This window comes from Lissotriton vulgaris, chromosome 2_1, assembly GCF_964263255.1.
Source record: "Lissotriton vulgaris chromosome 2_1, aLisVul1.2, whole genome shotgun sequence".
Classification (NCBI taxonomy): Eukaryota; Metazoa; Chordata; class Amphibia; order Caudata; family Salamandridae; genus Lissotriton; species Lissotriton vulgaris.
The window spans coordinates 390,172,584-390,185,085 of record NC_141687.1 but is presented as its reverse complement, the minus strand read 5'-3'; the positions used below and the strand labels follow the sequence as shown (position 1 = coordinate 390,185,085).

The following is a 12,502-nucleotide window of genomic DNA, read 5'->3' as shown; positions in this document are numbered from 1 at the left end:
ACCCGCACTCCTCCCTACTATGCTCTGCTCATAGCATCATTAATTATATTAATATTATGACTAATAAGGTCATTTTACACTACATTCTTCGTGATATGACATAATGATAAGCGCAGTCGTAAGTCTAATTTGTGGGTTAGAACCGGAAAATAGTCTATGAGCATAGCATTTCATACTTCAAGATTCATAATATCACCATGAGAGAATAATGTCTTTTTTCGAGGATGTTTCTGCTCTCCTTTACTATATGGTAATCAAGCAGAAAATAGTGGTTACGAAGGCTGCGGCAGACATTTGTGCTTCTGATTACCACCTGAGGGTTGTTATTCGTATGTATAGAGAGAAATGAGGACATTGTCAAAATACACCTAATTAGATAGTTTGGTTCAGGAATACAATGGCAATAAGAAAAAAGTTATTTACTACATAAAGGTACACTTTAGGAAAATCAAGCCGATTTTAAACAAAAAAAAGCATTGTTCCACTATGAAACATTACTACTAGAGGCTGCTAGCCATTCAGAAAGTTATCTGTTCTATAATTCGCCCACTCAGCTAGTTGCATATCCAAGAACATGTCTACTCACTAACTCTTATTCACATTCCTTCTTTGAGAAAATGCAATGTCCTGTGTTAAAAGGGGAAACGAACTGTTGATGTTGTTTTCGGTACCATAAGCCAATACAAGTTGGCCATTCTCTATAGTTCTGCTTCAGGCGTCTCTTTGACACAAGACACTACATCACCCCCTTTCCTTGCGTGCATTACCAAAAGCAGCCCAGAGATACCTCAGCACGCTCACTCACTCCTACCCATCAACTCCAGATTCTTCAAAGAGAACCACGTAAAGCTAATTACCGAAACACAGCACAAGACAGAATACCTACTATAAAAACGACTACGTAAACTCAGAAAAAACATGTAATACAACGCAAACCTATTTTGAATTTTGAGATTCAATTATTGGGTTATATAACACACATCACTCCAGTACTGTGATTATAGATACTGCATTCTGTTCCTAGCATTGAGGCTTGAGTCAGGCCTTTGGAAGGTATCCTTTTGTTACCTCAGAAAATCTGAAGGCTGTCATCAGTTTAGTTGTTTATTGTGGCCCATGTTAACGCAACATGTTTGCCGTCAATTACCAGTACATAGATAGTACGTGTGACAATTGAATGAGTTCTGATTACAAAGGATAGCATCTGGTGCAGAAAATAATGGGTACTCTAAGGGAAGGAGGAAAGGTTTCAATCCATAGCCGATATCCAGGAAATATATAAACAGTACACAAAAGTACTGTTGTTCAACATTATTGGTGATCTTTATTCGGATCATTTATGATATCATTCTTCATGCCGTATGTGAGGTCATTAGCCATGCTTGTCGGGGGTTGGTATGTTAGTGTAGCTCACCAATTGAAGCATAACCATAACATCACTTAATCTGAGTTTTTTTGCATATTTGTTATCTAACCATAACTTATCTCTAACAATTTTCTTCTGTGATTGACTGACACAAACACACTCTTTCTCTTAATCTCTGGCCAAATCTCCCTCTGCAGCTCAAGTGATGAGTAAGTTCAACCCTATTTAAAGAGCAGCCCTCTGTTGTGTTTCAATTTCATGTTTTTGATTTTTTGATTCCTGGATTAAGATGAAAGAGGTGATTTCTTAAAAAATTATTGTTACTTTATTTGCATTATACTTAATTACAGCACCCTTGAGTCTGGCCTGGTACCATGCTTTTTGATAGAGCAAAACAACAAGCATACAGGCAAACAAGGGGAAATTTGATATACTTTTGTACGGTGTATTTATCTGTGAAGTCAAAGATCTAGTTCTTGGTGCATACTTCTGTTATTTAGTAATGTGACTTACTCCACATTCCGGCAATACCTGTCACATGGACTATCCTGCTTGATAAGTTAATAAAGTGTAATGAATGCTTGGTGTCAATATGGGACATGCCCGTAAGTCAGAATGCCAATCCCTGTGCAGAGGTTGTGAGTTTTACTTGTTGGTTTTAGGTAAGCCATGACTGCCTTCCTAAATCTCAAGGGTGTGAAGGTACCTGGAAAAAAATCTGTTTTAAGTGTTTAACCTAGTGTTCCACTCATGCTCCTGTGATGGCTGGATATTTCGTGCTCAATCTAGTTGTGTGATCTAATTTATGTGTTTGTTGTTACACAGCCATACACGATTGGGTCCATGGCCTTGACGGAAGGAGCCCTAAGTCAACATGACCTCATCAGGGTAGTCTACAGTGACCTTCATCCTCAGAGAGAAACATTTACTGCCCAGAACAGGTGAGTAAGTGAAAAAAAGATTTAGTGTTTTTCGACTACCAAAGCATGATCTGGAATGATAGAGTATTGAAGTGTGAAGATGAGGATGGAGTTCAGGTCATATCACGACAAGTAAGGTCAGGAGACTTGTTTAACTATTTAAGAGCTGACAAACTGCAGAGATCAATGCATTACACTCTGTGGTCCATCCAGTTGAGAATGGAGACTAGCATAAACCTACATAATTTTGGGAGAGTCTGGGAGAGGAAAATATTGTTTCAGCTATTTTTCGATTACCGAAGCTCCAGCACAACCTCCTGAGCAGTCATGAGAGTTGGCAGGAATTTGGGACATTTACAAATACAGTTTGAGAAGTGTGGGGTACATGGACGTTCAGAGTGAGCAGCGTGAGGCACATGGATGTACATTGTAAGGAGCTCTGGGAACATTCATGTAGTGTGAGCTTGGGAGCACTGGGACGTAGCATGGGCTATGCCAACAGATTGTTTGAGAGGTTTAGGACACATGAACAAACAGTGAGAAGAGCGTGGGATACGTTGGTAGACAGTCTACGGGTCTTAGGGGACACATGGTTAGAATGCGAGGAGCTTGGGGCCCATGGGAAGACAGTGCAAGGAACTTGGGGATTTCAGGCCCATAGCGCAAAAAGCCTGAAGTTAATGCCTTGAAGTGATTGAGCTCACAGTTTATGCCATATTTAGAGCCTCAACTTTTACAGTTCAGGATGCTCGTGCTCTGAAGCATGATATTACTAGATGCTAACCATGCAATAAAAAACTACGCTAGTAAATGTAGGTGTTGCTTGATCGCGAGTAATTTACTTTTTTTCACTACATTATGATAAAGTATTGTGTGGAAATTTTAAGTTGTAGTTTCCCTTATCCAGACACAGAAAGAAGGGGAAATCTGATTGAAATCTTGACATTAAACCTAACATTCTAAGACTTTTAGACAACTGTTCACCTTTTCAAGCAAACCATTCTTAAAATGCAAAAGACTTTGTGCCAACTCTATTTTAGAGTGAAACTACGACTTTAGGAAGATTCACAAGAGCTGCAAACTGCTTTTGCCCACTGCTAATCTCGCTAAATTTTATAACACTGTACCTTAATATAAATAGAGCTCATTAGCTAATTCAGTGAAAATTCCATAGTTTAGCAAACATTCTTTGCAGAGGCGTTCCCACCTGCATATTATCTCCTTAGTTTAGTTTCTAGTTTAAATCAGTTTTTCACTTCATACATTCATACCTTAGTGCATTAAGAAGTAGTGCTTTTACTCTAGAAGAGGTATGCCATCTTCAGTCAGTTAATTTGTTTTATTTCTTCTATAACCATGCTCTTTTGGTGTTGATTAAAAGTTTAGGGTTTTGAGCTTAATGTTGCAGCTGGAACAGAAACGTTTGACAGACCTTCCCTCATTCACAAATATTACCCTACTGATTTTAATTCCTCAACAAGAAGATATGTACAAACTGAGAACTCTTATCTGTCCACACCCACAGGAATAAATTCAGTTGAAGGTTTCCATCCCCATTCCACCACAAAAGCATGCTTAGAGACTGAATGTTGGTGCTCTATACTTGTCCATTTGCTATTTACTCAAATATGAATAGGCTTTAATATTTGTACACAAGCAAATAAAATGTGTGTAAAATCTAAGGCAGCATATTAGAATTTTGTAACTCAATAGCTGAACCTATTGAATTGCATGTACTTCACCGTATTGAATTGTAGAGCAATAAATAAATAAATGTTGTTTGTAAATGTTCAGTTTATTTAACCTCATGTGCTCCAAGCAGTGCAGATGCACATGTTCGCACACAAGCTCAACAGAGCATGTTTGACCTTTTCACACATGCACTTGCACACGGAGGCACCAGACCATGTAGATGGGCAAGCAGTGCCTTTAACAGTAGACATCCATCACACATTCAGCTACAGTACTAACAGTACACACAAGACAGCCTTCCTGCAGTCTAATCGCACCAAAGACATCTAATTGGAAAAGTGATGCTGTTCCAACAGCAAATCCCACTCGTCACTCAATCTCTTCTCACAGACCGAATTGAATAACGTAATCAGAACACTCTACACCCTAAAACACAAGCTATGTCTAACAAAATTATGCATTTCCAACAGAACTTTGGATAAGCCTCTGTCAAAGACGTAGACGGGTAATTGTTTCAATTTTCATTGACTTGTGATGATGATTGATGACTGAAGACCTCTTGGCTGCTATTTACACTATAAATCATTAGCTTATATTAAAAAGACTATATGACTGTGTAATTAGAGATAAAGCATTAAACTGGTTTAAAACATTTTAAAGTAGCAGAACAGAGATTCTACTCTTACCACTTGTATCAACTTCAAAAGAAATTCGGTATGATGTCCCACATGGTTCATTTTTATCCCCTCTCCTATTTAATCAATCAGTATTTGCTCCCATTAGCATCTATTTAGCATTCCTGAGGCACAAGATTATATATGTATGCAGATAATATGTTGTTAATATTTAGCCTGTCACTTGTAACAGACCCATCCAAAGCCTCACCACACGTTTTGAGGTAACCAGAGGTAGGGGTGTCTTGTAACTGTTAAATTTAAGCAAGGCATGCATCTTATTGACCACTCTTACAAGAAATATAACTAGTGTTTTTTGGCCACCTGTGATGGGTCAACCAACTGAACCGGTCACCACAGTCCGCTACCTCACAATCTGCATTTACAAATCTTTCTCTTGTGACCCAAGTTCCTAATACTACAAAAGTGTGTCTTTATCAACACAAATTACTTCCACCAGTTCTACCACTTTTAGGAAAAGATCCTAGGATTCCAGTTTTTACTGCCTTAGTTCAATCTAGATTTGATTAGGTTAACTCCATTTTTTTAGCTGCCTCAAAAAAACCATAGCAACCACCTTCAGTTGGCCTACATGCAGCAATAGGAGCATTCCCGTAAACAGATGTAATATGACTGTCACCTTAGCGAGAAAACAGTTGCACTAGTTATTGGTACCAGACAGAATTAATTTATTAATTATATGTGTTATAGGCTCAGGAAAATGTTACCATTATTATGCTGATGTACCTCAAGATCTCTTCGGCTGCTGATGCTCGGCTCCTTGCTCTTATACTGACAAAAGTACAAGGCTGAATCACTGAACACCATCTGAAATGAAATTCCTCTATAATTGAGTTCCTTCTCATTTCACTGTCTCATGTCAATTTGCTGGTTTAATCCTGGCTTGAGTCTTATAACATTCTTGACTCCAAGTTCACCATCATTGATACTGCTAAATCTCTGAGTGTGATTCAAGACCAAAGACTAAATCTTCTATCCCAAATCACACCATGTAGAAGAGTGCTTGGTTCCAGTTGAGACTCTCTTACAGGAGCCATCATTCATTCAATTTTGAAAACCTAAAGACCCTAATTTAGTCCATGGTGTGGTTCAGACTGTGCTGCGGCTCCTCTCTTCTGAATAGCTCCCCCAAATCTCATCTGGCTCCTCTCAAAGCAGTGCTTTCATGTAGCAGCTCCTTTTGGGACCGGAAGTAGCACATTTACCTTAGAACACTGATCATATATACGCTTCTTTGTCTCACCATGGAAGCTAGACAACATGTACTATTTAACAATGTTATTCACACTGCCAGCCCTCGACAGAGACAAACCAGTTAATCCAGCAAGGTGACCAATTCTATTTTTGCAGCTCGGGATTGCTTCCGGTCCAGGGAAGACATGGCTTGGCAGTTCGGGCTGGACTGTTCCCATGAGGCACAGGGTCAGACTGTTTTGCATATAGCCATGTCTGAACTGGGGTGGCAGAGTGGGCTAAAGAATGGTGATGGATTAAACCCAGATCTTTTGACTGGGCGTGAGTGTTTGATTCATTCAGATGCTCCGTCCATCACCACCCCCTTTTGTACCGCTTTTGGCCGCCATAGGTGTGGCAGGGTATGCTCAGACGTGAGTCCCTTGCTCACTTTGCCACTGGATTCAAGCAAGCCGGGCTGAAGACGGCTGGAATGCCAGAAACCGGTCCTCGGAAGCTTGTTTCCGGTCCAGGGAAGACGTGGCTTGGCAGTTCGGGCTGGACTGTTCCCATGAGGCACAGGGTCAGACTGATTTGCATATAGGCATGTCTGAACTGGGGTGGCAGAGTGGGCTAAAGAACGGTGATGGATTAAACCCAGATCTTTTGACTGGGCGTGAGTGTTTGATTGATTCAGATGCTCCGTCCATCACCCCCCCTTTTGTACCGCTAATTCCCTTCAGTCATGTTTGTGCTATACAAAACTGCATAATTAAATAATGTTGGCGATGTCAATGTATGGATGGGTTTTAGTGTTGTGATTTGTATGTGTGTGGTAAATGGTAGATGGTGCAATTGTGTGACTGGGATACAAATATTGTGTGCAACAAGGTTTGAGACTGTGTTCATCTGTCCTCCCCATTGCTGTTTGTAGCACCCAATGACCTGCCTTTTAATCTATGTTATAGTAGACTGTAAAGAAGGGGACAGCCCTGGAGGCAGCTGTACGGTCTGTGTGCTGGTTCTTCTTTGTGTTTTTCTCCTATTGGCAAATTCGAACGCGTGTGTAAGGAAAAAGGAGAAACCGAGTTATTTAAAGTACTTTCTGCCTTGTGAGCATTCTGAAGCTATCTAGGTGAACAGCGAGGCATAACTTCACTCTTTGATATTGCATCCTCTCTCGCACTCTGTTCTTCGAGTGCTTCTGCAACAGACAGTACATCCCTTTTCAGCACCTGAAGGGGAGGTTGAAGAACTCTGAATGCATGTGCTAAACTGCAGGGAACATGTCATTTATTTTCTCGTTTCCTGTTGTTCTTGTTACAGACCAATAAAAAATGAATTGAAAGGAAAGTATATAAGTCCACTGTGGCTACTTGTAATGTCATTACTTCTTTTGAGCGTGGTCAGGCTCTGCATGGGCATTAGCAAAGATGGACTGCTGCAACCCTTGCAGGGCCTCACCAGAGCAGAAACTTGCAGCACTTTTGAGCTACTCCATTTTCCTTCATACAAACGTTATATTTAAAATGTTCTTGAAGTCATGAATAGAGTTTGCTGTGTAGACGCACTGCAAATGTAATTGTTTAACTGACAACCTTACATTGGTGACAAAGCAGACTTTTGCGAGTGGCATTTCCCTGATTCTCCACTGTGCTTAAGATATGCCATCATGTGAAGAGCAACAGAGCTTTGTGGCATGTCCAAAAAGGGAAATGACCTCACTGAGGTGAGTGGAGAAATGGGGGTATTACTACCCCGGGTAGCTCCCTATCCATTGAACACATCGAGTTGGGTAGTCCCTTTATTTTGGCCTGTCAAAATCCAGTCATACGTTTTCTAGATTCCTTTTCAAAACACGGACTGGTAATAGCTTTTCGAGACCCTCTGACACAAACGACATTGTCACTGTGGGAGCCTGAGACTGAAAGCCAGATAGACTGCCACCACCCCGCAACTCACTGAACATTACTTGAGTGAGATGCGTTCTAGGTAACAATCAATCCTGTGAGGCATCACAGGCATTATTTGTGGAATCCAACCCCTCTTTCATCCGGGAAATGCACACTCAAGAACACCAGAAAACCAGCAATATATTTTCATAATGTATTTAAAATCAAAACCCTACCCGTCTGCAAACAATGTGAATAGTAACTATTAATAAAACAAGCAAAATAGTGGCAATGATACAGGATGGAGAATAATACAAAAATATAGTAGCATTGTGTTTGTCTTATAAATCTTATTTATATTGATATTTTTCACCCCACCTTACTTTCAGCTAACAAAGTTAAACTTAGAGCCAAAAGCGGCCTACTTAAGAGTTTCAAAACTGGTTTATACCCTCATTCCTCTTTTGAAAAATATAACCACTGTTCAGCACAGTAGCAGTGCCTGCTACCTCATTTGCGTCAGCAGGCCGATAAGCCTGCTCATTGAAGGCTGGATGTGCCTTCCTGTAGCCTTCATCAAAGGGAGGCGATTACAGCTCAGTATGGTCGATACAGAAAAACATGAATCTATTCAAGCAGACTTCATTATCACATTATTATGCATAACAACATCAGTAATTATGCCTTTATATTTGAAACCTATACCTTAAGAAACAGCATATATAAATTCAAAGTCCTTTATTTCGGCTCCACTGAACCACAAAAGGTGCAAGATAAGCATACTCTCTTAGTACATAGAGTTAAAGTTTATATATATATATCCTCAGTTACTGCAATAACACGCGCTTTCATAATCCCATTTATAGGAAGATTTATTTCAGATTTAGGTAACGCGTTTCGGAAGCTGACTTCCTTGATCACACAGTGAACCAAGCGAAAACATGCTCATTACATAGTCTCTGTACTGGATATCGAGAACGGACAAAAAAACTGTAAAATTACTGAATCATAGCGGCCATTTTAGAGTGCCTAAAGTAAACACACAATGTCAAACATAATGTTCTAATCAGCACATATCCACATAGTGGGCCCCACCATCAGTGAGGGACCTTAAATCACATATCGTAAAAGTCGCATTCTCAGCGACATTCTTATGCATAGGGACATTACAGAACGTCACAACACCTCTATGCACAACCTTAAAGGTTCAAATTCAGGTGCACTTTTAAACCTCAAATTGGAGTTTACCAAACTACCTGAGCTTGGCGTAGGAATATTTGCTCCTAGCACAAAATTCCAATAAGTTGTTTTCACTTTTTCTCCTACATCACAAGTAATTTAGTAGGATGGAAAAAAAATCCTTTAGGCCCAACTTGAGGAGCCACGTTTTTATATGTAGTAACCATGGGATGGTACTCACTGTTTGGCCCTCAATTTAATACTCTTACACAATCCCTATAGGGACTCAGATCTTCATTAGTCCACAACCTGATCCAATATAAAATGGGTTTTATTGCAGCCGCATCCAAAATAGATCAAAAGTTAAGATATAATATTTTTGGCACCATCGTGGCTTTACAGAACAGCTCCGCAAGCTTGACTCTTGTATATCTCAATCAGGGGAAGTGATAGCAAAGGTGGACGCCCTATTGGCGAGCCTTAAGACCGACCCAGTCCCTTGCTTCACTTCAGGGATAACATATTTCTTTTCCATCTGGGGATGCCAGCTCTGCGAATCACTTATTCTCTCTCTCAGAAAGTCACATTCCTTTACTCTGTCCTGTGTCACACCCTCAAACAACCTCCTTCCTTTTATTTTCCTCTGGTGACTAAACAACATTTATTTGGTTTTATTACTATTGAGCTCTAGGCCATGTACCTTGCAAAACAAATTAAATTTCGCCAAAAGAATAGATGGCCCCTTTGCAATTTTGGAGAGGAGTAAGGTGTCCTCTGCTAAGAGGAGACTTACCTAGTATTTTGTGTCCCACATTTTAGGCGACTTATTTTCGTAATCAAACATATAAGGGATGCATCCATTTATAAAAAAAAAAAAAGAAAGAGCAAGATACATCCTTGCCTGACTCCTCTTCTAATAGGAATGGCCTCAGTAGATTTTCCTTCTGACCCCCACCTTACCGTTGCATAGTTGTCTGAGTACAAAGCTGGTATTAAGTATGATAAACTCAAAGGGATCCCTACGCCTTGCATGACCTCCCATTACTTTGTTCTTAGGTCATGGTCAAATGTGACACAGAGGTCCACATAGGCCACAAATAAAGGCCCAGGATCAATCTCTAAATGTTTCCATTCAATGGATAGGAACCTCATTGTGTGATCAATAGTGCTAGTGTTTTGGCAAAATACCGCCTGGAGAGGAGACACTACTTGACTCGTGGCAATCCATTCCCACAGCCTGCACAGCCTGTTCAAAATCTCCTTGCTATAAACTTTCTAAATATTATTAATTTGGCTTATGGGCCTACAATTACCCAGGGTTGATTTATCTCCCTTTTTATATATGGGAATTATTACAGCTCCTGTCCAGGTCCTTGGACTGGGGGACCCTTTCAATTAAGCATTTGACAAGCCATTTACATACAGTTCCCAAATCTCTGGTTCGAAACCCAATAGATCAGCTGGGACGTTATCCAACCCAGGCACCTTCCATATTTTTTGGGCTGGTATGGTGACAATAGCTTCCTCTAAAGTTAAGAGCCTCACCTTCTTCCTCCAGGGAATCATTAGATCCCTGGTATAGGATAGTTATTGAGGCTTGATCAATGTTAACATCTGCATATAGAATTGAAAAAAGTTTAACCCACTCTTCTGGGACCAAGTGGCAATCAGGGCAAGATGGCTGCCTGCATCCAAGTGCCAAACGTGTTTGTTATCACCTTGTTTGGTAGCAATCAACAATTTCTCCCAGATACTAGCCTCCCAATGGGCTTTACTAGTTCTAATAATCTTACCATATGTGTTGCTTCAGACTTGAAATATTATGACCCACTTAGAAAAAGGAACTCCCCATTCCCAAAATGAGGCAAATTAATTCATTAATGCAATGTCAAAATGAAACAAATGCCTTTATTAATGCAACACTTTTCGGAGGAAAACAAAATATATTTATTACCGATGGAGTGTCCTTATTCTGGCCAGCACGACTGGGGAGCCCTCACAGTCAGGCAGAAGTCTTGATTGGGAACACAAAAAGTCCGTGGGCAACTCGTCCATTCCACAGGTGAGCTTCTGTCTGAGAGCCAAGAGCCATCTTTAATATCTTTACTCAACACAAGGAGAGATTTCTAGAAACCTCTCCCCCTTCCTTTGGTTGCAAAATCAAAGCTGTCTGCACCAGTTTGCATCAAGGTCAACCACAGGAGCTAGCCAGTCTCCATTGTTTGCTCCAAGGCAGGGCAGTACATTTCTCTCTCTCGCTTGTGAACGATATCAACTGCACATCTCACACTACATATTTCAGAAACTGCTCTAATCTGTGCTGTGAAGTATGACAACATTCCCATCCTGTGGCTGCTAGAAAGCACAAAATGAAGTTGTGCACATAAAATGGAGTAGAAGGTCACCATATTGCTCATTTTATTACATCATACTCCTGTCTCTTACCTACAATCTCAGATCTTTGTTTACTCCTCAAGGCTAGAATAGGAGCCTTCTTAGCGATTTTGCATGCCTCATTAAACCGTTTGTCCGTGCTCATTGAGTAAATAGCCCTACTCATTTGACAGTCATTTGTAAATATTTATATTTCTATATTTATCAAAAATCTTATTGTGGAGACTCGTAATCTGAGACTGAGTCAAGATCAGCAGCTCAGATACTTCCAATTCACTTATGACAATACTATAAAGGTTGTGGATAGCTTTCTTCGATCTAGAAACAACCTCCCATCTGACTTTCCGTTCGTTATTAGTCAAAGCAAGAGGAGAGAATAGTGAGGGGTAGTCTACCCATTCTAGATCTTTAAACCTTCACTGTTTTCACTGGAGTATATTAGGAAAATGGTCGCTCTCGTAATGATCAGCCACTTTCATGTCACTAATTTCATGCCTTGTATAACCCTCACACACTAAAAAACCGTTAGTGTCATGCTTCATCATAGGGGTCTTCCCGCCCCTATAACGGGACGGGGCGTGCTACGACCAGACGAAGTACGCGGGAGCACTTAAATTGTGACAGAGGCTATGTGTGGGTGCATGGGTATCAGTGAAAGTGTAGGGACCTAACACTAGTGAGTGTGAAAAAGTGAAAAAGATTAAAAATTCCCTGGCTTAGTAGAAAAAAACAATTTTATTAACTTCTCTAGCTGGGAACGTTAAGAAGGGGTTGTGTGGTAGAGCATTAGCTACTACCTAGTCGACATGTTTCGTAAGCAGTCCCCTACTGCTTACTCATCAGGACCAAATAGCGATCCCTACTTGTTAGTACTCAGTTCTATGAAGTTGTGCCTACTGTCCTACAAACAAATCAGCAAAAATAAGCTGGCTGTTTGGGCTTCGGGGCATGAGTTGGCCCAGGTGAAGCAAAAAAACAATGCAATAGGTATGAAAAAATTGACCTAATGTGGTCTCTGTAAAAGAAAGGGAAGAGAAAAACCAACATAAATGCGTAAATAAGCATTAAAATCTGAATGGGAATACAGACAGAAAATTGTATACCACACTAGTGGAGAAACCGCCTTATATATCTGAAAGCGATTGTGTTCCTACATGGGGATCAACAGGTAAATGTTTTACGTCTCTCGAC

The 12,502-nt window shown here is 40.3% G+C and overlaps 1 protein-coding gene across 2 annotated transcripts in view; it reads left to right on the top strand.

The window, feature by feature from the left end:
• HYCC2 (hyccin PI4KA lipid kinase complex subunit 2) overlaps window positions 1–12,502 on the top strand; it is a 699,566-nt gene that overhangs the window by 512,661 nt on the left and 174,403 nt on the right. For both annotated transcript variants that reach the window (XM_086955234.1, XM_086955235.1), the window contains exon 7: window positions 2,192–2,307. In XM_086955234.1, coding sequence (XP_086811360.1) covers window positions 2,192–2,307 — 116 coding nt within the window. The remainder of the gene's footprint in view (window positions 1–2,191; window positions 2,308–12,502) is intronic.